At 35.0% G+C, this 25,000-nt stretch overlaps 1 protein-coding gene and 1 non-coding gene across 2 annotated transcripts in view; one reads left to right on the top strand and one right to left on the bottom strand.

Annotated features, from left to right (window-relative positions):
* The window catches only part of LOC126875523 (uncharacterized), a 422,308-nt gene that overhangs the window by 215,299 nt on the left and 182,009 nt on the right, over window positions 1-25,000 (bottom strand). Inside the window, exons 3-4 of the mRNA XM_050638500.1 lie at window positions 20,904-20,980; window positions 20,279-20,353 (exon numbers count right to left, since the gene is read on the bottom strand). Coding sequence (XP_050494457.1) covers window positions 20,279-20,353; window positions 20,904-20,980 — 152 coding nt within the window. The remainder of the gene's footprint in view (window positions 1-20,278; window positions 20,354-20,903; window positions 20,981-25,000) is intronic.
* On the top strand, window positions 6,281-6,387 carry LOC126875638 (U6atac minor spliceosomal RNA). Its single transcript, XR_007693602.1, has one exon. It is a non-coding gene; the product is annotated as a U6atac minor spliceosomal RNA (small nuclear RNA).

Here is a 25,000-nt window from a genome sequence, read left to right as displayed (position 1 = left end):
CGATTGCAAGCACAATTTATCTATGGTTATTAGTGGTTATCTATAGTATCTTATGGTATCTATGGTTATAGTAAGATTGAAGGTACTACGGAGATATTGAATTCTGTTATATAACATCGTGTTTTTTAAGCGTTTGTTTACTGTCATTTTCATTCAGAATATTATTAAAAGAGACTCTCTATATTTAAGACAATTCAAAATGTGTTTAACCGCTGTACGATATACGTTTCACAAATATTGCGTACAGAACAAAAGTTCACGAATAACTCGCGATTGTCACGTTCCATTTCTTTCAGTGTTTTAATAGACTTAGGAAAGACATATTACACTATACAAATATTGCTCTTTTTTAGATATACCGTGGCTCACGAAAGTATTTGAACACTTAGCATAAGGAGCTTTCGTGTATTTGCTAGCTGTCGTTCGCGACTTCGTCCACGTAGACGATGTAGGAAAACTGATATTTTTCTCTATTTATTTTTTGATATTATGTACCGTTGAAGTAACTACTTCAAGAAAATCTCTACATCTTTATTTATGTATATCCGTGATCTGGAAACTGCTATTACGCAGAAATATTCTAAATAAGGAGCGGTGCATATTATTGTATCCTTGAGTCTACATTATGTTTTGGGTTGCAAGGTCTAGCAACAAAGGAACTAGTAAACAGATTTCTATTTACGTTCCCTGTAGCTCCTAGCCAAAGCTATAAGGTTAACTCTTTTGGTAATGTCCTTTTGCTATAAATATGTGCTCCCTATCATTCCATTGTCTAGTAACACTAAGACAGTAGGGATCTGAATCAGCATAAACTTTACATTATACATTGTGTTCATACTTTTCTGTTACAAATTCATCCACTCGACATGTATAACATAAGAGTCGATTCTGATGCGAACGAAACGAAACATCTTTGAAAGTGACTCTCGTCTTAAATATTCGAGGTCGTTAGGGAAACGACCGCACGATTCAGCAATCGATATAATTTTGAATAAAATCTTGGTCGTCTTTAGTACAACGCAAAGCAACTTTCAGCGTCGCGATCATAGAGTTATAACGATAGTGTAGTATCGTAAATAATTATGATTAGTTTATCAATATTAAATGGATTGAACAGATGTAATTTAAACATAAAACAATGTTCATTTAACATGAAATAATCGCAACAAACGTATAATAATTAAAACAACTAGATAATTAATTAGCAACTCTCGTCAACGCAGATTCAACTCTCTCTCTCAACAACGCTAACAACACTATTTCGACAAGGCAATCCGCACTCTCTCGCTTCTCAACTTATGCTCCTGTTAATTCGTTTATCGTCCCCTAGCAATCCCTTGTCTTTTGTCTTAGTCCTACTACGCACATGCTCAACAACCGCTTGTTTACAATCCGCACGACACCCCCAGGCCCCTTGTTCACGATACTACAATTAAACACGCGGGTTATGACTTATATGTGTACCTGTAAGTGAACGCGATATACAAGGTGGTTGGTAACTGGTGGTACAAGCGGAAAGGGGGTGATTCTACGCGAAAAAAGAAGTCGAAAATATAGAATAAAAATTTTTCGTTCGAGGCTTTGTTTTCGAGAAAATCGACTTTGAATTTTCGCTCGGTACGCGTGCACTTTATCGCGTCTCGTTATAACGGATCGTTGTCTCGATGGAAAAATTAAAAAAAAAAGAAAATTTTTTTATTCTATATTTTCGACTTCTTTTTTCGCGTAGAATCGACCTCTTTCCGCTTGTACCACCAGTTACCAACCACCCTGTAGAAATAGGAAGAGAACGTTGCATAGAAGCGTCTTCTGTCCTTGTCTAATCAGGCATGCACACTAATCCACGCCTCTCGTTTATCGGTGTTACACTTCCATATGTATTTACTATACGAACGTGCATGCGTTATTCGACAAGAATACAAGAGGTCTATGCAGTATATTCTCTTTCTAACCAACTCTATTCTTTTTCAGCTCGCTCACGCACTCTATGTTTAGATATTTATAGTCACAATATTGCTCCATCCCCTCCTTCAACCAGCTGTCTTGCCGAACGTGCGCGATTCAAAATTTACTGTCACTTGTCAGAGAAAATATCCAAATTCAGAAACAGATATAATACAAGAGTTAACAACCACCAAAACCCATTAGTTACCCAATTACTTGACACGACGGACCAAATCGACAGATTAAAAAGACAATACCCGTTAGATCGAAGTATTAGATTCAACTAGAATCAAACATACTAAAAACTCTTATAATCCAAGTCACAGTACCACGCCAAAATAATTGACTTATAATTCTCAAAGAGAATTGATTGTAAATAGTCGACCAAATATAAAAAAAAATTTGTCACAGAAATCGATATAACCAGGCGGTGGACACCAAGCTTCGTTGATCCGACTCGTGTCACGTTAATGCTCGTCGCTGCTGTGTTCTCTCATGAGTAAGCGTAATAAAATATATTTTATTCTATTTACGCTATAGTCCATGTCCATCTGGAGGAAATGTAATTTCCAACGGCGAAAGAATTATGCAAATCGATAGAATAATTTCTGAAACGCCCTCGAACAAACAGAAGAAGAGCTCCCCTCTTTATAATAATGTAGATTAGCATTGTCATATAGCACAACTGTCATGATTACGTTGTCGAAATGTGAAAGTAATCTGAAAATCTATATACATTAGGTCGTCCGAAAAGTTCCTTTCGTTTTATAAGGAAATAATGGATGCACAATATTTTTCGTTTTATACGTTTATATATCAAGATAAAGATTACAACGTTCGACAGATTAGGTTTGTATAAAGATGCGTTGTTGTAAAAGAAAGACAGCTTTTAAAACCAAAATTCTCGGGGGCCCCAAATGTGCTTGTCAAAAAAGCTAGTAAACGGTTATCAGAATTACGTAAAATACATTTGTTAGCACGCAAAGAGTGGGATAAAAGTTTTAATCTAACTAAAACGATGTTTGCTGAATCAACACGTAGATTCGATCGAATGTTCCAGACGCTCTTACTAGGCATTCGATGGGCCCATTCCAAAACGTTCTGGAGAATTCTCGATTGGGGTTTCTAGAATACGTAAAAAATAATTGAATCAGTTGAAATCACAATTGCGTATGCGTGTGCGTATCTTAATCACTGTCTTAATTACTACGCATGAAAATAATATTCACCATCCTTAGATAAATATGATATTCTGATAGATTAATGAAAGCATCTCTGAACGTAAATATTAATTTTCCATTGGTTTAGCAAACATCGACTTAGCCTGGCTAAACTCGTAATTTCGGTTTTTCTAAGTCGACAATTATGCTCCTTATAGATTTGACAGCAATTTTGTTAATTGTCATTATCTAGTTTGTTCGTTGGTATGTAAGCATTACATTTGAATTATACGAATGTGCGATATATCAAACTCTGCAATAAAGGTATCGTCAAATTTTAATTGTTGTCTGCTTCAGTTTAGATTCTACAAAATGATTATTAGCTTCAGAGCTAAAGCTTAAATTCACCATTATTAATGTATCAATAAAACCGTGACAGATGGATATCATTACAGTGCTAATGAAATTCCGAAATGTTTTGTATAATATTCATAATATATTCAGCTTTCTATAAGTATTCGAGATATTTTCGTGAGTCACTATATTGTCAGTATACTTAAATTATAACTAGAAATATGAATCTTTCCTTAATCTGAAATTTAGAAAGAAACTTCTTTATATTTAGCTTAAAAGCATATGTTTATGTCTACTTGACCCTCGTAAATATCACACTCATATTTTTTGGACGATTACGGAAAAGCTATTGACACCTGTTTCACAGAGTGATCGTTAAAGTTAGAATTGTTTTGGCATTGTGTTCGAAGAAGCATATCCGTTTTCAATCACCGATGAATTCAATAGCTCCGACCTGAATTACGTAATTCAACGCGCGATGCGTTTAATTGTAAAGCGAAGCGCGAAAGTTATGCGAGTAGATTGCAATGCGAGAATTCGATCGATATAGTCATATAGATCGAGATAAATTAATTTCTTGTTTTATCATTAACGTTAATTATCGAAAGTATCAGATGCAACAAACGTCATTCATATAGAATCAAACATTGTTCCAATTTTCTTCTTTTTGCTCTTTCGCTGCAGAAAGTATTGACGCAATTCCGAAAGTCATACTATTCTTGTAAATGTACTATGGCTCGAAAATATTCGGACGTTGGACTATTTTTTATGAAATTTAATTTAATCACAAAATTACGGATAAAATGACTTTTATAGATCTTACCTTTTATAATTATTGTAGCTATTTATCGTAGAATATTCTGTTGCTTTAAAATTAATATTTAACGTCATTATATTAATATACATAATAATAATAATAATAATAGTAATACATAATAATAATCCTATAATTGTAATATAGTCTAAATCTTATTTTATTCAGTACATCGTTATATTAGCCATAAACGGTTTATTCGTAATAATTATTGACCCCGATTTTCAAATTAAACTAAACAGCTATTAATTATTCTTGTTTCTATATTTTCCTTTTTAAAAAAACAGGAGTTTAGTTATAAACATTAAAAACTAACATAGAATAATAAAATTGACATTCGTATGTACCAATCTTGATAGTATTATATCAAAACTATTTTGTATAATTTTATACTAAGATGAAAAAGCTTTTTTGAAATAAATAAAAAAGATCAGCGACGTTAATTCAAGCGATGATATTTAAAATCAACATGTACATCGACGAATTGTATATTTCATTGCAAAATACTATTCGTAAATCTATGACAGGTAAGTGCATACTTTAATTCAATGGTTTTATACGAATCTAATAGTTAACATTTATTACATTCTATTGTTTTCTAATAACAGACTGCCCAAAATGCCCGAATATATAGGAGCTATAATATTTTTACAAAGAATTTAGTTTCTTTATGCCGTTAATTGCACGAACTTTAGTGTATCTGTAAGTAAAGCTTTTCATGAACATTTGAAAGAATTATATTTTTAAATCTCCATTCGTACAGAATCAACAGTTTTTGACAAACTTTTCGAAAAGCTACTTCGTCATAAATTTAAATTTTTAATCACTTTGTCGAGATGCACATATAACAGAAAAAATAGTAAAAGTGGCCGGTCGCCCCGCAATAACTTTGAAAAAAAATAAAATACCTCGTTACTTGTCGGAAATACTTTCACGGATTTAAGCGGGATGTTTTTTTAAGGGGGTGTCCTGAATTAGAATGTTCGAGAACAGCGTCTATTTGTGATTTTTTTTAGAAGAGAAAGAAAGAAATGAAGTTATTGAATTTTGAGGTATGATTATATATATATTTAACGAATACCAAAAAAATTTTTTTTAAGTAAAAGAAAAGATTACAACAGATTTCTAAACCTATTTCATGAGCTGCAGTTTTCATTCGGCGTAAAAGATCCACCTCGTAATTCTTGGTCAAAACAAAAAAACCAAAAAAGTATTAAATTATTATATATTTTTCTCCTCGATGAACTAAAAAAAAAGGCAGAAAATAGTGTGAAATTACAAATTTTGGCGGGTTTACAGAAAAAATGTGTTTTGTAAAAAGAAAAAATAAACTTTAAGGTGCTATAACAATTATTTAAATAAACTTTTTGACGAACTTTTAGGGCACTTAGGATCCTCTCCTTGCCTCTCAACACTACTCTTACTACAAGAAATATAATAGCAGCAAAAATATATTAAGAGCTTTATAATAGATTTAATAATAATAGTTTTAATTAAGGGAATTATTTACCTTTGCCCCTTGTATTTTGATAGGGCTATGAAAAAAGTACATCTGTTTCGAGAGGCTAATTAGAATACTTCCTATGATATACATTGCCACATTAAGTATCAAATACTTTCCAATCAGCTAGAACCTCGGCGTGAATGCCGGCTACGCTCGTTAAAGCCCAGAACTGAAGACGACGCATCGCGAGTTCGAATTCTCGGCATACTGTATACCTTTAAAAAGGGTTTTAAAATTCCTCTTACTATATACAAGCACGCAAGCGGCGCCAAGCCCCACCCTTGCATGTGCTGTGGATGTACTTTCTGGGAGTACTTGGTTGAGCGGGCTTCGTGTTAAGCACACAGGGGCCCGACGATCAACTCGCACAACACTGGTCTACTGTCGTCCCGTCCGTGGAGGTTTTAGCCGGTAAGAATCTGGCACTATCACCTTCTGCCCACCTGTGCAAGGGTGGTAAGGTGTCTATGAAGATTTCCTCCACGTAAAAAAAAAAAATTTTTTTTGTAGTATGAAAGGAGAGACGTTTAACACTCCATTAAATAAGGGTAGAACACATATATAAATGGTAAGGCACTGTCGCCTTTCGGCGGCACTTGGCAGATCTTTTTGGAAGGACCGCGGAGGGCTTCAGCTATCCTTCCGGATTGCGAAGGTGCTAACGATTTTTCCTTTTGAGCATTGGATTTCGAACAATATATTAGACGCGAATCTAGATGTTTGATCCATTGACATCATGTAATCAAGAACGAAATAGATAAAAAAATTTGATATACAACAGAATTACTGAGTAAATTTACACTATTAATTACGAAATCCCAGACTTGAACAATATAATCATAGGCAAAACTTGGATACATACTGGTGGTTAGAAAGTGGCGCCTACCGACATTCTGCATCAACTTCAGTAAACATATTTTTTTGAATGATGAAATTAAAAATGTTATACGAGTAGCGATAATACCGTAAACAGTTTAAAATGTAATTAGACATAATGTTACTTACAAGCTTGTAAAAACTTTCTATTTGTAAATTGATTCGTTAATTATTTTGTTTTATTCTATTTATATTATCATATATTACTTTATTTCTTTTTATTATATTTTATGTTTTTTATTTCATTTATTTATTTTATTTCGTCAACCTAATTTTCGTATGCCCCAAGAAAGCATAAAATAGTCAATGCTATTATTGCAATTAAATATAAGAAACTATAATCTGTGAGTACAGTAATTTTAAAGCCATTGGATTGGATTCATTATTTACTTTAAAAAAAATTTTTTTGTATTCGTTAAATATATATAAAGGCATGCCTCAAAATTCAATAACTTTATTTCTTTCTTTCCCTTCTAAAAAAAATCACAAAAAGACGCTGTTTTAGAACATTCCAATCCAGGACACCCCCTTAATCACTCTGTTATAAGGTACGAGTAACAAAAAGAATAATTGAATAAATTTTTAGCATACTCATGAGTCATTAATATACAAATGCAGTCGATGAGAATCTATATGTTGTGAGAAAGTAAAGAATAACCCAAATCTAATCTAATACTCACGAGTCGAGTTATATACGCACGCACAATCTGATTGATGCCCTTAATGTCGACAGAATTTTATTTTTTTCAAGATCACTGGGATCCGACCACAGCTTTCTATTATCATCATTATCACGAGAAAGTGATTAGGTAACCGCTGAATTTCAACTACGAGTCACCCTTCTATGTCTACCTTTCGAAATCGCTCAGTTTCGTTGGAAGTTCGTCGAGTTCACACGTGACGATCGGTCAAAAGCCACAGTCACAGTTTCCCACAGTATAGAGCATCGCGAACACGTGTGCCCTTACAACCACTTGCTCACCAATTCTGTACACCACCGTATTCAAAAACTGAAGCTAACTTTCCCACCTTCACAGTACCCACACTCGATGGCCGAACTTTCGTTTCAGATCCAGAAAGTAGCGATTCAAACGATTCATCAATCGGTTTCCAGACGTTTCGTCAGAACTGAGAAAGCACGCTGGTCAAAGCGCATTCGAACACTGACAGAGAGGTGGATTGTACAGCGATTCGAAAAGAAGGAAGAGGGTCTCACCTTCTAGGGCGTCTTCTAAGTGAAGGAGGGTGCGGCATCGTCGTGGAAACACAAACAAAACTTATAAATGTAATGGCAGGTGCATCTCGCATGGTTGATCGTCCGTGTGACCGGTCAACAGGTGTGGGTTAGGTTTGGCAGTGTTTGAGAACGTGCATGCACGCAGGCTATAAGTGAACCGTGGTACACGTTGCTCATCTGCCCATCGTCGCGTGACGACACGCCGATTCGCAGGAAAGGGTCCCACAATCGTGAATCGAAGCGAAAATATATACTGCCGCTCATAAGTACCGGGATAATTTGACTGATTTGTAGTAACAGCAATTTTATTAAAATATGCAAATTAGTGACAAATTAATGGACAATTAATGTATATTATAATTACAGTCGTTTATCAGCGAATTCAAGAATCACTCGAGATTTTCAAAATTATTCACTCTTTTAGTAAAATCGATAGGTATGAACTCTATATGCTACAATAGCAAAGCTTATTAATTATTAACATATCGTATAATGTGCATATTAATAATCTATATTTCGCCTTTTTGCAGATGTTTCATATCGTTTAATCGTAAAGTGACATTAAAATCACAAAATCAACAAGAATTTATTTATCTGTTTTTCTCCTTCGATTTTCAATTATAATTGCGTATAGTTAAGTTAGTTATACTTGTATTGTAAGTGACTTAATATATTCCATTTTTTACTATATAAAGTTTTCCAAGTGCCAAGCGAGTAAGTGCCAAAGTTCTGATGATTCTATAGACTCACACGTTAATTTAAAAAGACCCATTGTTTCGAATTCGAAATCGAAGTTGTTCAGGACATCTTTTTCTACGAGTTTCCATATCAACGAGTTATCAGTGAAATTGGTCTTAATCGCCGATGATCTTCACCAGGAAAAAAAGATCATGTGAATCAAGGTAATTTAAAACGTTTATTTGAAACCGTGTTTATAGTATTTGAAGTGAAAGATAGTTAAAGCCGCTAAAATCTATATCTTGCGAAAACTTACCTATGTCTTTATATTTACCTAATTATGTTTTTTTAACGATATTAAGACAGTTTAAAACTGTAAACAAAGTCGGCAGTTTGAACAAACGTTGGGGATGTTCCCAAAAATTTCCAAAAGAGAGACCCCGATGTTTTTTCATCTCCGACAGATATAAATAAATGTAGCGACTCAGAGAAGTCAATAATTAATTACCGTTCGTCTACCGAAGATTTAGTTATCATTTTGTCAACCGAAGAATTTTATATTCGTCACTGTATCAGTCAATTGTTGTTTAAGTGGTCACCACTTCTAAGAAAACTCTATATCTAGTCTTTTTAGTTTTCTCAAGCACTGAAGCTATCGACAGCGTATAGACAATAGACTGGGACGAGGACAGACCATAGACAGTTGACAGGCGACGATGGATTTGTCAAATAAAATTAAGGCTTAGGTTTTAAAGACAAGAAGGTTGAGCCGTAACTCAACTTTATGTTTCTTTTCTATAGAACTTTATTAAATAACACAAGTTTATAAGCACAGTTTACGCGACCGATCTGAAAGATGTTGACCGATGAGGGTTCGTGATTTCAATCTGTACATTTTCTTCTTTTCTCATACTTCTTTTTCTCCTTTTAATGATTTCTTTTCATTCTGTAAAATAGTTTTTGTATCTTCAGTTATGTTAAGTGCAATTCTTATTTTTGATAATTTACTTTTATTAGATAATTCTTGTGAATCTTATACTACATCTTCCATATCATTTTCAGTGTGGCTTCTACCTTCGGTAAATTTAATATTTTGAACAGTATCATTAATGTCAATAGCTCTTTCGGTATCAAGTAAATCGCACTTATTATTTAATATACTTTTTGGCCTGACTTCTGTCTCTGTAGTTTCTTCTTTTGTTTTTCTTCGACTTTTCCTTATTCTTCTAATCCACTCTTTTCATTTTGTAAGATCTTTCTTGTATCTTCATCTTTTTTAACTTCAACTTTATCCGATCTCCTCGGTCTGCCTCTATGTTTGGCTTCTCTCTTTGCAATACTAGCACCTTTCTTTTCTTTTGGTTGTTTTTTATCATCACAACTCTTCGATCGCCAACTACGTGACCCCTCCAATTCGCTGCCCGCGAGGCGGATGGGCACGTAGCCCTAAAGAAAAAGCCAACCTGTTCGCTAAACATCTATCCAACGTATTTAAACCTCATTCCTCCAATATTTCCCCGGAAATAACGGAATACCTGCACTCTCCCTTCCAAATGTCTCCTCCTATTAAACCTTTCACTTCTCTAGAGGTTACAGAATTAATCCGTCGCCTAAATCCCAGGAAAGCATCGGGGCATGACCAAATAGGTAATAAAACAATCAAGGAACTTCCCATAAAAGGGATTTCACTCATCACATCAATTTTCAATCCAATCCTTCGTCTTGAATATTATCCGAAGCCCTGGAAAATATCAATGATAACTCTCATCCCTAAACCCGGAAAACCAATACAAGAAACTAGCTCCTACCGCCCAATTCGCCTACTACCCACTTTGTCAAAACTATTCGAAAAAATGTTCACGAATCGACTCCTTCCACTCATAGAGGATTTAAAAACACTACTAGATCATCAATTCGGTTTTCGGAAGCAATATTCTACGATAGAACAAATTCATCGTTTAACACACAATATAAGCCAAAACATAGAAAAGAAAAAATACCGCTCTGCGGTATTCCTAGACATTCAACAGGCATTCGACAAAGTGTGGCACGAAGGACTTTTCTTCAAACTGAAGAAATGTTTCAAATGTTTGGGCTGCCTCGGGGTAGCCTAGTAGGGCCCAAACCCAAACGTAATACATTGACGATATTCATTTCTAATTATTGAGTTATAATTCGTAATTTATAATAGACATTTCTCACAGCCAAGTAGCACCCAAACCCAAACGTAATACATTGACGATATTCATTTTTAATTATTGAGTTATGAGTTATAATTTATAATAGACATTTCTCACAGCCTCGCATACATACGCAGGGCCTTTAAGCTCACTCAATTGTCACCTAGCCATAAATTAGCGTGTAGCGGCACATGAGCAAGAGGACAATTCGAGCCACGTTGTTGTTTTGCCTCGGAGTACCGACATCGTTAGGATAGTCATAATGTAATAACAAACCAACTCCGGACAAAACAATGTCGCAGCTACGTGTAACCGTCAAACAAAGGCGAATGGAAAGTTTCCGGTACCCCCTCGACCAGTATAAATAAACGAGCACGATCGTAAGGTGACCAGTTTTTCAGTCTCAGTCTCGAGGGATTTTATTAGCGATCAACACACAATCTTTAGCGAATCAGTTAGTACTGAGCGTCTTAGCGAACATTCTTTTAACGACCCGTATCGAGCAATCTACGGTCGACTCTGTATTTATAATTATTTTCAAATATATTTGACGGCTTCAACATCGAGCAATCTCGTCATTTAAACTACCACGCGACCAACCATCCTCTACAAGCGATAGAAAAACCAACATGGTGGTCTAGCGAACATTCCGCAGGTCATCGAGACGACAACGCAGAGTGTTTCGGTGTCAGAAAACAGTAAACGACACATCGTAGATAAATCCAAACAACTTAAATCAAAACTTAAAAAATTCTACTGGCTCATTGACAGACGTTACAACTTAAGCGTGCAGAGTAAACTAATGCTATATAAGGTCATATTAAAACATGTTTGGATCTATGGGATCCAACCATGGGGAACAGCGAGTAATTCCAACATAGAAATTTTTCAACGATTCCAATCGAAAACTCTAAGATCCTTGATAGATGCGCCTTGGTACGTTACCAACGAAACGATACATCGCGACCTTAAGATACTCACAGTTAAAGAAGAAATATCCAAATTCAGTAACAGGTATAACATAAGAGTTAAGAACCACCAAAACCCATTAGTTACTCAATTACTTGACACGATGGATCAGATCCGCAGGCTAAAAAGACATTATCCTCTAGATTTAAATATAGGTGCAGCTAGAATCAAACATACTATAAACTATTATAATCCAAGTTACAGTACCACGCCAAAATAATTTACTTATAATTCTCAATGAGAATTGATTGTAAATAGTATACCAAATAAAAAAAAAAGAAAAAAGAACTTTTCGAGAAGAATAGGTCCTAGTTGTGATAACTTTTTTTGTAGCTAAGCATTAATGATCGAATTAATTTATTCTTTTCGTAGTAAGAAGGATAGAAAATAGTTAATTTATAAAAAAATTGATTGAGTATAAAATAATAAGGAGATAAAGATTGAGTATAAAATAGCAAAACATCCTATCAAATGTAAATTTTTATCTTGTTTCTTATAAAAGTAATTAGTACAATCTCTCAGTGTTTTACAATTCATTTACATAAAGTGTTGAAAGCTAATATTCTTTTATTATACAGAGTGGTTTGTAACTGGTGGTACAAGCGGAAAAGAGGTGATTCTACGCGAAAAAAGAAGTCGAAAATATAGAATAAAAATTTGTTTTTAACTTTTTTTTTTAATTTTTCCATCGAGACAAAAATCTACAGTGAGATCCGTTATAACGTACCACACGCGTACCGAGCTAAAATTGAAAGTCGATTTTCTCGAAAACAAAGCCTCGAACGAAAAATTTTTATTCTATATTTCGACTTCTTTTTTCGCGTAAAATCACTCCCTTTCCGCTTGTACCACCAGTTACCAACCACCCTGTATATATGTACTATTATGTATTTTTTATTATAACTTTATGTTAACTTAAACTTGAATAAATATTTTATCTAAGACCTGTTTCTTGTCAGTGAACATTTATGTAATATTAATTATTGTATAAAGAAGTTGAAGGGATCGTTGGATGCGTGTTATGTTAAACCACAGCGTTCAGTTTCTCAATATTTTATTTTTACACCCAAGTGTCAGTATTCTGTACTCGTCGAAGGCTCTACGTTATTTAAGTTGCTCTGTTTGTACTTTCTCGTGAAAAACTTTGTGCACTTTGGGAGTACTTTTAATTAGCTACCACTAAGGAAAGAATTAGCTAATCAATATTTGCTTTCGACCGCGCGCCAAATCACGCTACCCGCGCTGTGTACTTTTAACAGGATTTTGTTTGTTTGTTTTTGTTTTTAGATACAATTTGGTAAGAGTAGTGTTACCGGAGGGAAGTTGACAACGTAACGGGATTTCTCTCGAGCCCCAAAGTTGTGACAGCAGATCGTGGCCACCTGGTCTTGTATTGTGGACGCTTTGCAAAAACCTAGGATGTTGTTGCTAGTGACGCAAGCAATTTAAAAATTCGAGTACATTAAAGAAACGATACATTAAGCAGAGTTATTGGAAGCTAATTGGCTTGCTCAAAAATAACTTTAGTATTTTCGTATCATAAACCGTGCTAGCCGTTTGCAAATACTTCTTTTGTTTATGCAACTAGTCACTGCAAAGTTATTTCAAGTAATAAGTTTAAAGAATTTATCGATTGTTAGAAAAGAAAAAATAAAGAAAAGGTGTAGTGACATATCTTGATAGTACTCTACAAAATTTTCATCAATTTGAGTATAAGAATGTATTCATTATTAACAAAATTTATTATGAACATTACAATTCTCAATATTTATTCTTTTTAAAATTTTTGAAATTATTCATTTTCAAGATAAATTCATTTAGAGACTAAAATGGAACGTACTCTACCTGTTACTTTAATTTATGAAATAGGTAAATGATTTTTTCTTTGTACGTTTATCTTGTGTGTATATATACTTTATACACACATGCATGATAAACATACAAAGAAACATATATATGAATTGTTTTTTATAATCATCATACATAAACATCGTAATAATGAGTATATATCATACTCAACTATTTATAACCATAGATCGTGTGCTTTGTTAAACATCGCGTGTCGCAATGCTTAATTAACCGACAGGTATATTCTACTATCTAAACAATCAGCTCAAAATCATATTTCTGTTAACCCTATCAACATTAATTATATAATCGTTCAATCATGTATGGTAATTGTACGAGAAACTGAGAACGAGTTGAACAATGGCTGCAACAAATTTAAAGATTATTTTACACACACGTTTTTCCATGTAAATATACTCAAAACATTTCCAGCATGATGATTTTATAGCTAAAGTGGGTTAGATAAATGGTAATTTATTTTCAAAAATTCCATTAATATCGAACTAATTTTATGATCTTTTGCAGAACAAAAATGAATTCAATAATTGCCAGCTAATTACACAATAACATAGTTTGAAGTTCCAATGCAAGCAAATGGTACACGCATAAACTTCCCTTAAATCATAAAATATCGAATGAGCGAAAAAAAATCTGCATTCCTTTAAACTGACACTGTGGCAGTTACGTCACTGCCATCACGTCCTTGTCAGAAACTAGAAAAGCCTCTTTTCGCCAAACTTTCTCTTCCCCGTACATTCTTAAACTTATTCGTCCTCTGCTTGCTTTCTCAGGATTTGCTCGCGGTTGGTTATCCTCGATCTTGCACATTTGACGACCAGACCCTTTCAATATCCAATTTCTCCTTCGTGTTCTTTCTCTACTGTTTCTCTATCGTTTCTTATTTATGCTCTTTTTCCTTCTATATTATATCGTTTATTCTGTATTTAATCACTATACGAGAATTTCTACATTTTTTGAATATACTTTTACCGTTACAATGTTTTGAGCGAGCTTATTTACTAGTTGTATGCTATCTCGTCTTTCTGTTTTCTTCAGTTCAGCGACCTGGAGCGGTAGGACGATAGTTGTCCAAAGGATGTTTTATCTTAATTCTTCTTACCTATTGGAATTCCTGAAAACAGTCTGAGACAGTAGGATTTGGATAGTTTTAAAGCTTTGTACAATAGCAACTTCCTCTACTGACTTAAGCTCGAGGGCCTTTTTCATATTATCTCTTCTTACGCACCACTGAACGTTTAGTATTTTTCTCACTGCTCTGAACTTAGGTGGGATAGCTGCCGCAGTCCACAATACAATTCCATAGTGGCTTAATCATGGCTTTGTACAATAATGTACGAGATTTAAGGTTAAATTGTGATGTTCCTTTGAGCAGCCACCAGAATTTAACCAGTGTACCATTTGCTTTTTGTCTGATTCTATGTATATGCTGTTTCCATGTGAGGTCGATGATGATTTCCAACATTTGTTATAATTTCTTAACCTGTGATCTGTTCTAGAGTAGGTAAATATGAGTCATCAACGAAGATAAGAATATTATACTATATTTTTTTACATGGATTTGATGTGTATATTAAAATTGATGTTGAAGCAAGTGAGTCGTAGTACTGCCTCGAGACACGTTGGATATGTATTCGCCCATTTCAGTAATTTCCTTTAGAATTTTAACGAAGAAACCAGACAGTTGATCAAAATTGATGAGATGTCTGCTGTCAATTTTTCTTTTAGATTTTCGATGAATTTATCATGTGGTATTTTATTGAAAGCTTTCTCCATATCTAAGAATATTCAGTTGTAGCATTTTTGTCTTGGAAGACCTTTAGCACTTTCATCGCTAGTTTTCGAACTTGCGCTATCATTCCGTGATGCTTTTTGAAACCCAATTGGATATGATTTTCTGATATTCTTGCAGCATTTTTGCGTGCACTGTTCTTCCGACGAATTTAGACACGATTGGGTGAAGTATGATTAATTTGTAATTTATTGGTATGGCGAAAGGTTCTCCTGGTTTGGGAATTAGCATTATTCGAACACATCTTCAGGGTATAGGGAAGTATCCCTCCGCAGTATTGAGCTGAACAGTATTGTTATACATCTGATTGCTTTAGTTGATAGATGTTACAACAAGGTCCTTGACATTAAATTCTAACCTGATGATCTCTTAGCATTTATTGGTTTAATAATTCTTTTGTTACCAAAATACTTAAAAGGGAGGATGAAGTGGAAGGACAGAAAAATGTTAACAAGATTCAGATGTGGAAACGAGACCAAAGCAAAGAAATACTGGAAAGAGGAGGGAGAAGAAAGATACAGGCTATGTAAAAGGAAAGAAGAAGACCTGAGACACGTAATAGAAGAATGTGAAATAACGGGAGGATCAAGGGACATAGGAAAAACGCTAAACGAGACTGGAGAAGGTTTAACAGAACTGAAAGCAATAATAGAGAATAGAAGGGCAAACGACAGGAAGGAAGCACAGCAAGGAGGCTAAGGACCAAAGTTGCAATAGTTTTTAGTCATTAGTTGTTAATTTGTAGTTTCTAGTTTTAGTTTTTAGAGATAGAATAATTAAGGGAATGCAATAAAATAGAGTGGAAAAGAGGGGATGTAAACATATAAGAAGAGAAACAGACATAGGAGATGCAAAACCGAAAGTTCGTCCAAAGCTGAAAGGCACGGACTAAGAAATAATAAATAAAAATGTATAATCTCTTTTCTTTTTTTTTTTATTATGATAGCCGATATGTCTCTAATTTTGCCTGTCATCGTTTGTATAACGTATATCTGGAATCTTGGTATTTTAAAATATGATCTGTCTGCCTCTGCGTCTCTTGCAATAGGTAAATGTCGATATCATGGATGATTAAGAATATTTGAAGTTCTTCCATTTAGGTTTGTGATTCATCATAATTCTACGCCACTAGTTTGAATCTATTCATCGTGGGAGATGATTTTAGTTAATAACTGCATGAACGTACTGAATCGATTTATCATTTATTCCACGAATGAGGCTATCTTATCTGTTGGCTTCTGAATCGCGATATGCATGTCATTAAAGTTGTTATTTTGTTCCGGAAAAGTTTCTTCGACTAAATTCTGTGTTCTCGATGTATCTTTAGAATTGGTATTTGTTATGTCTGCAAATGATCCCCTATTATTTCTTCATCCTGTTTATATCGCGTTTGTTGATGTTTGTTTATTTATTCGCGAAAAATCAAGTTATCTTAGTTCTTTCTGGTATTGTTTTTCTAACTAGATTTTCCCTCATCTGGCGACCTTTATATCTGATTGGCTGTGCTCAACTATAATTGACGCATACCGATTTACTTAATCTGTACGTACTTGAACAATTTTTGGATGGATATGCACGAAAACATTTTCTGCATCTGTATTCAGGTTATAATAACTGTGCGTGCGCGCACGCGTGTGTGTATGTGTGCCCATGTGTTGGCATCTGGAGCACTGCGTAAGATATTGGTTGTCTAGATAGTTCCACTTGCATCATTGCGTGTGCAACTTTAGTAATAAAAAAGATTGAACTGAAGCAAGTTCTATTGTAAATATGGGAAACTGTTGGGTAGATGATACATTTACACTGTACATGTGAATGTGTGTGTAAGCGTTAGAGGGCGTCCAGGTCTTAGTGGAGACAAAAGACTGTTGCCAGATGTTAGAAGAATCTGGAAGAGTCGGTTGAGAACAAGCGTGCGTGCAAGAAGGTTGTCGAGGTCTTCAGAGTGTAAGATATATTGTATAGCTGTTGTGTGTAAAATAAACTAAACGATTTGTATTTCCGAATCCTTTCTTTACCTTAACAGAAACAGTTTAGTTGTTCTTTTCCTGATTACATTGCTTATGTATAAGATTGCATATCCTTGTTGCTCTAACTCCTGCACTCTGTAGATCCTTAATAATTAGCTTTGCTACGTCCGGTGACTCTTTACGTTCGAGGCGGCCACCAGCTGTGCACATAGAATTAAGCGGATCGCGATAAACCTAAGGAACTGTCATAAAACGAGGCTTCTTGATTTGCCGTTAAGGCCGTCAATTGGCATAAAAAATCATCGAATCAAGAGCTTCCTTATGGTTATTGCTTCATCGAGTAAAAATTAGGGAAACGTGGTGTTCCACCCGCAAGCGACCAATGGTAGAGCGATCACCACCGAGCGAGAATTTTCCTTTGCGACAGCATCGTCACCGAACTTTGCTGGTTCATCGTCTTTAGAACAGTCAACGTCTCTTTACCGGGTTTTTACCCTTCAATCAGTCACCTATTTAACTTATACCTTACGCACCAGCGTAACTAGCTTCTCTACAAAGTTGTTGGAAATCTATAATATCTTTGAACTGTTAATCAAGTATTCTACTCGTTAAATCACCTCTATTATCCTAATCGAAATAGGGGATCGATCAGTTCGTGGCGTCGATTGTCTAATCGTAACGAGAATTTATGACTCCCGTCGACGCGCTTCCTCGCGATTGCGTTTCTCCGTGAACGATCGAAAAAACAGCCTTATAGCTCCCTTTTGCGAGGTTGGAACGTGTAGTAGCTTCCTCTTGCATCTTTTCTTTTGAAAATACTGATTATATTGCAGTACGATATGTATCAGGATAAAGTGTCTGAATTTTGATTTGGTTTCCAATGGTTTTTAATGTATACGAGACCTTCATCACTCGTGTTAATAAATCCGTTAACGATGATATATGATCGTCTATGAAGACAGGTGGGAGGAGTTTGTTTTTGTTAGCAACTGTTTGAATATTCTTTCCTGAGGCACATTTGCAAGAAATTCTTCTGTCCTGAGATATTCTGTAATACTTCAAATCTATCTGGAGTTGTGAACTTATCGTTTATTAACCATTTTATAGTTGATGTTTTTCCCAACGTCTCATACGTTGATATTATTTCTGTTTGGAGTGAGCGTAAATTTTTCGTGGTTGCAGATAAAGGTAGAAATCGTTTGACTAGAATTCTTTTTCTCGATGTTTCTGTATCTGTTGTTACATCCTGATCGCCTTCTTCATTCTTGCTAGACGTGTTGACATCGTTGTCTTTTGCGTTATATTTTATGTCTTCCATTTAGTTGTTTAGATCTTTAATTCTTCTTTCCTGTCTCAATTATTTTAAATTCTATCCACAGTTTCTAATTAGCCCCAACTTTTGACGCTTTCGAATTGCAAGACTCGGCTGAGGCCATGTGAATATTGAATGTATCGAACTCCCCATTTCCGTAACGATTCCTCTATTATTTTCAATACAAATATTCGCGTTCTTTTCGCAGTACGTCCGTTGCGTATGATGGCGGAAACAAAATTTTTATATACCTTTCCCACGCAATAACGCGATAAGAAAATTTTCCGGCCCGGGAACAGTCGTTAACACGTTGAGTACTATGGGGGCTACCGGTGACCGGCACTCAACTTGACCGTGGCGCTGTGAGGCACACCAAGATTAGTAGAAATACATAATTTGAACAAATGTCGATAGTTATAAATTTGTCATTATTACCATCGTTACTACAATGGTGTGACGAAATTAATGCAGTATAAAACATGTAAAAATAGTTTTATTTATACTTGAAATATAGTTCTATTACGTGCGCCCCCCACTTGTGGCTGTCGAACATGGGAAAACCCTGCTTTTTCTGTGTTTTACTTTAACGAACAATAACCCTAATGGCAATTAATGGCCCTAATGGTTTGATGGCAATTAGAGGTCTTGACAGAATAAGTATGACCGACGGATGGATTATGGTTTATGGTAGGTCCCGGGACGTAACAACATAGAACAATTATTTAGCAGCGCGAAGAAATAATATGAGATATTTGATGCAAAAATTAAGTGAATCGAGCGAAATTGCACTGCAGCGCCATGGGGGTCACCGGTGACTTCAGTGAGATTATACACCGTAACATATCTCTTGTAGATAATATTTCAACATTACATGTATCGCATAATAAAAAATTCATCGCCGCGCCACGGCTAAACCTTGTAGAACTGGCGTGGCATTCAACGTGTTAGCCGTAACACATTGAAAAAACAGGGTGGAAAAATGGCGAACAGCGCGATAGCGCTTGTTTTAATCGATTGCGAGGAGAAGCAAGTGGCGCAATAGCGCTCGTCATATTTGTTACTTTATGAAATGCGTACTATTAGTTTATAAATATTTCAAGTTTTGTTCAATAAAAATTATTGAGAAGATAACAATGAAATATTGTACCAAATACCGTCAGTCGCTCGTAGCTTTCAAATGTATTAGGACTTTTCGACACAAAATTTAAATAGCGCGATCGCGCTGCTTGGGACTCAAACGGCTGTACCATCGCGCCATGTCACGCCGCGCATTGACTTATTGTTAAAACTTTCATTTGTTAATAAGTCAAGTGCGGAACTGAATCGACCGGATTAAATTCTTACCCACACCCAAAACACTACTCAAAAATTTTCATTATTTATGAAAATTTTGAATTTTAGATACGATTGTAAAAAGTTTCCAGTTATCTGAATATAAACATTTAAAGACAAATGTAAAAATATAAAAGTGTAGATGAAATTTTCAATCGGCACTATGTGTAATACGTATTTTTATATTTGCGCGTTTATATATTATTCAAAAGGCCGAATATTCTCAATGTAAAAGTGGAAAGCTCGTAATTGTGTATAAAAAATGACATAACAATATGAAAAATACTTACTTGTTTCGTTCTTCTTTGTATCAGTCGTTATAATCTGAGTATTCGATGTAGTCGTAGTTTTCGTTGTCGTTGTTTCTGTAACGAAATAAATCCAACATATTATGTATGTTAAATTTGTTATTTATAAAGAAAATACTTTGCATTTAAGATAGTACGCTTAAATTTACCTATTTATATTTATCAATACTTAAATATACATATAAGTGTATTTCTTATGCACACATTCAATTTAATTGTAAAATTTATTTTAATATCGAGGACAGTGATGTACAGGGTGGTTGGTAACTGGTGGTACAAGCGGAAAGGGGGCGATTCTACGCGAAAAAAGAAGTCGAAGATATAGAATAAAAATTTTTCGTTTGAGGCTTTGTTTTCGAGAAAATCGATTTTGAATTTTCGCTCGGTACGCGTGCACTTTATCGCGTCTCGTTATAACGGATCTCACTGTAAATCGTTGTCTCGATGGAAAAATTAAAAAAAAAAAATTTTATTCTATATTTTCGACTTTTTTTTCACGTAGAATCACCCCCTTTCCGCTTGTACCGCCAGTTACCAACCACCCTGTATATGTTAGTTCAATATTCTAATTGTAATGATCATTATATGAAAAATTAGAGACACTTACTGCTGAGAATTTCACTAGTAGTATTTTCTTGCAAACTACTTCTATAAATTCGTCGTTTTGGAGAGCCAATATTTTCCCTGCAAAAGAAGATATATAATTTTTATGCGATTTACATTATTCTAAAGCTTTTATCTCGATTTAAATATGACAATGCAGTTTTAATATATTTATATATGTCAGAGATGAAAAGATATCGGGGCCTCTGTTTTGGAATTTTTGGAAACACCCTCAATACTTTAGTCTAGACCTTTCATTATAGCGGTACTTGAATAATAAAGCTCAGAAGTAGTTGTTTATGATTTAATCCGATTATGTGTGGCCGAGAATTATGACAGTAGGCTCGAGGTGACACAACTGGTCGCTAAACGTAGCCACGGTCACGAGATGGTTAGATTTACCTAACAGAGGTATGGAGTAGTTGTATAGCTCCCCTTAAAAATATAGTTGACCCGAGGGGTACAGAGAGGTACAGAGCAGAGTACATAAGTGCAGTTTCACTTGGACTGAGTTAGTTAGTTGAGTTCTACTTGTACTGTGGACAAGTAAGTTGAGTAACACTTGAATTGTGGACAAATAAGTTGAGTTCGACTTAGACTTTGGAAGAAAGCGCATTTGCTATCCCGTAAATTCGTTATTGAAACTGAAATCATTGTCATTAGCAACTCGAGTATCTAGTCGCCACGGTTACTTGTCAAATTCTGTAACAATCATATTTGTACCAGTAAATATCATCTATATTGTATAACAACGATGGCTAATCCAAATGAAGGTTCGTTACACGCCCCTAACCCCAATGAGAACTCGACATATGTTACAGACGAAGCCCGCAGAATATACAAAGTCGGCTTTACACGGACAGTGCAATGTCAGCGTTACACATCGCTTGCTACTTGGCAAAGTCCAAAAAAATAGTTGAATGGTGAACATGGACCGCTGTAATGTGAACAAAACCACCACTGCGTCGGCAGTTTCAGAAACTATTTTTTTTTTTTTTTTTTTTTTTTCGAACTTTGCCAAGTTTGAAGTGGTCATTGTGCGCGCAGCGCAGCGCTAAGTTGTTTTACTCGTCCCAATCATATTATTTCTTTTGAAGCGAAGTACTGTTATTGGATTAGACGTACAGCAATCGCCGGTCGCCGGCAGCCAACCGCCAACTCTTTCGGCGATGGAAACTGGATGCCAACGCATGGAAAACACTCGGGATAATAGTTTTCGACCGCAACTGTAGCCTCGTGCACGATTTGTCGATATTATCGGCGTGAGTTTCTATCGACCGTAAATTTTCATATGTATATCTAACCCATAAATATTTCGTTTTAAATGGAACGGTTTGACCGAAGAAAATAAAATAGAAGCAGCTCAGCGCGCTGTAGCCCACGTGGATCTATAATTATACACAATATTCACTTCAGCTTGATAAAGTTTGCAAGGAAATAATAATAGTTCTCGACTCTGCTCATCCAATGGTAGGCAATGTCAATGTCGCTCGTGTTACATTGAACCATGTTCGTTATTCAATTATTTCTCCGAACTTTGCCATAAAAAAATTAGCCATCAAAATACACCAAATCGGAAAAATTGTAAATTTTTTTTATAAATTAAAATAATTAGTAATTTCTACACAATATGATTCGCAAGGTCATGAGGAATGAAACGTATATATTTGGAACTGGTAAAAGGATGGGCATCATTGTTAAAAAAAGGCATAAAGGTGCGAAAAACGGGTTTTGTTAAAGCACTGAGGTAAGTGTCCTGTAGTTCGATTTGTAACGAATAATAGCACACGAATAAAAATTTTAAAGACTATTTAAGAACGATCCAATAATAGTGAGTGGTATAACATGATTTATCCTCGAATATACGATGTATTCGACTTAGCACGCTAATGCACGCGTTACTATGACGCGATTTAATAATTATCAACTGAATAATATTTCAGGACGTTCTCTTAGTGATACAATGTCTACTGCTATGCAGTTTATAATTAATTTGGTACTAGAAAATGCTGAAGAATGTCGATTTTCTTGAAAATTTTGCTGTACAATATATACGCGAAGAAAAGCTTGATCTGTGATACATAAAAAACAAACTGTTTGAATATTTTGGCTAATAATGCGAAGATTGATTTTATTGGGATGGCAACTAAGCGATTGCGGATTTTGACATCAACACCCAATGACACAATCCGCAACCACTTAGTTGCCAACCTAATGTAATCCGTTTTCTTATCGTTAGACACAAAATTCTATTCAACGACTGATAAGAATTGTTGCAAAATGAAGAAACGGAACGTCGCAGTCTAAGCTAGACTAAGACTATTCAGTCGAAGTTCTTATATAATTTTTCAAGACATTCGATGTTCAAAATTATCTGAATTGCTTTTTCCATCTTCATCATTTAATATATCATCTAATTTCAAATTGTTTCTTGACATCCTCATAAAAAGTAACAACGCATCTAAGAATGACAAAAATAACAGGTAAAAACAGTAAGATCATCGCGCGTGCTCGTTGCATAATATCATCAGTAAGACCGCGGTCATTCATATCCACGATTTTGTCAAGCTTGTCTTTTATAATGCACTAAAAATATGCATCAAATTACAATACCTTATCGATTTGTTATCGAATAACGGGGTTTGTTCTTTATATGAAGAAAATACTTTTCGAAACATATCGATTGTGCATGAATCTTATTAACATGTCGGAGATGAAGGACATCGGGGCCTTTCTTTCGCAATTTTTGGGAAGATCCCCAATACTTTAGACTTTTCATTATAGCTGTACTTAAATAATGAAACTTAGAAGTAATTGTTTATGATTTAATCCAATTATATTTGCCCAAGATTTACGACAGAAGGCTTGGGCTCGAAGTGACACAACTGGTCGCTGAACGTAGCCACGGTCACGGGAGGGACGTGTACCTAACAGAGGTATGGAGTAGTTGTATAGCTCCCCTTAAAAATATAGTTGACCCGAGGGGTACAGAGAGGTACAGAGCAGAGTACATAAGTGCAGTTCCACTTGGACTGAGATTCAGTCAGATAAGTTCTACTTGTACTGTGGACAAGTACGTTGAGTCACACCAGAATCGTGAATTCATTGTCATCGACATCTCGATCATCCAATCGCCGTTATTACTTGTTACACTCTGTAATAATCACATTTGTATCAGCAAATATCATCTATAGTACATAACAACGATGGCAAATTCACGCGAAGATTCATTATACGTCCCTAACGCTAATGAATACCCGACAAATATAATTTAAACGATTCTTAATCAATAATTTTAACTGCAATTTTTAATCAATAATGCGGATCATAATACGAATGCCATATGAAAAGTGGTATAATGTGCTACTCCCAGTTCATTATTATGTGCATTAAAAAACCAAAAAAAAAAAAGATTAAAGAACTCCCATCCACTATCGGACAATTTGGTGTCTTATTTTTTGTTCTCAAATAATTTGAAAAAAGGCGACTCTTTAGGTCCCAATAATGTTGCTATCTAAAATCTACATGCCGATAATCAAATTTCAAAATGTTTTGATGCACCTTTGTTAAGGTATAGAGAGGATTTGGAAAAACAAATAGTTTAAAATTTATTTACAAATTATTCAGCTCTACATATACGTTACTCTCTAAAGGACCCGATAACCTACTCGCTTGGTTGTTTGTTTGCTTCTGATGATTCTAATCACTTCCAACGGCTTTTAATCGCTTTTGTCTCAACCGAGACCTGAATGTCCTTCAACGCTCACATACACTTACACACGTACAGTATAAATGTATCATCTGCTTAACAATCTTCTACAAATTTTTCATGATTTTACGATTTTATGATTTTAAATTGCATGAAAACATGGTCAAACATTTTGAAAGTGTAAAAGTGTGCAAGTTTGAAAGTGTATCAAAAATTATTCCATTACCATTTACTGATGCATCGTCTGGCGATTACAGTATTATTTTAATAGTGTAGCGGCACACGAGTCAGAGGACAACTCAAAACATGTTGTTGTTTTGCCTCGGAGTATCAAGATCGTTAGGATATACGTAACGTAAGAAGAAATAAACTCTGGGCAAAACAATGTCCCC

The sequence above is a fragment of the Bombus huntii genome, chromosome 18, assembly GCF_024542735.1.
Source record: "Bombus huntii isolate Logan2020A chromosome 18, iyBomHunt1.1, whole genome shotgun sequence".
NCBI lineage: Eukaryota > Metazoa > Arthropoda > Insecta > Hymenoptera > Apidae > Bombus > Bombus huntii.
This window is presented reverse-complemented; position numbering and strand designations above follow the sequence as displayed.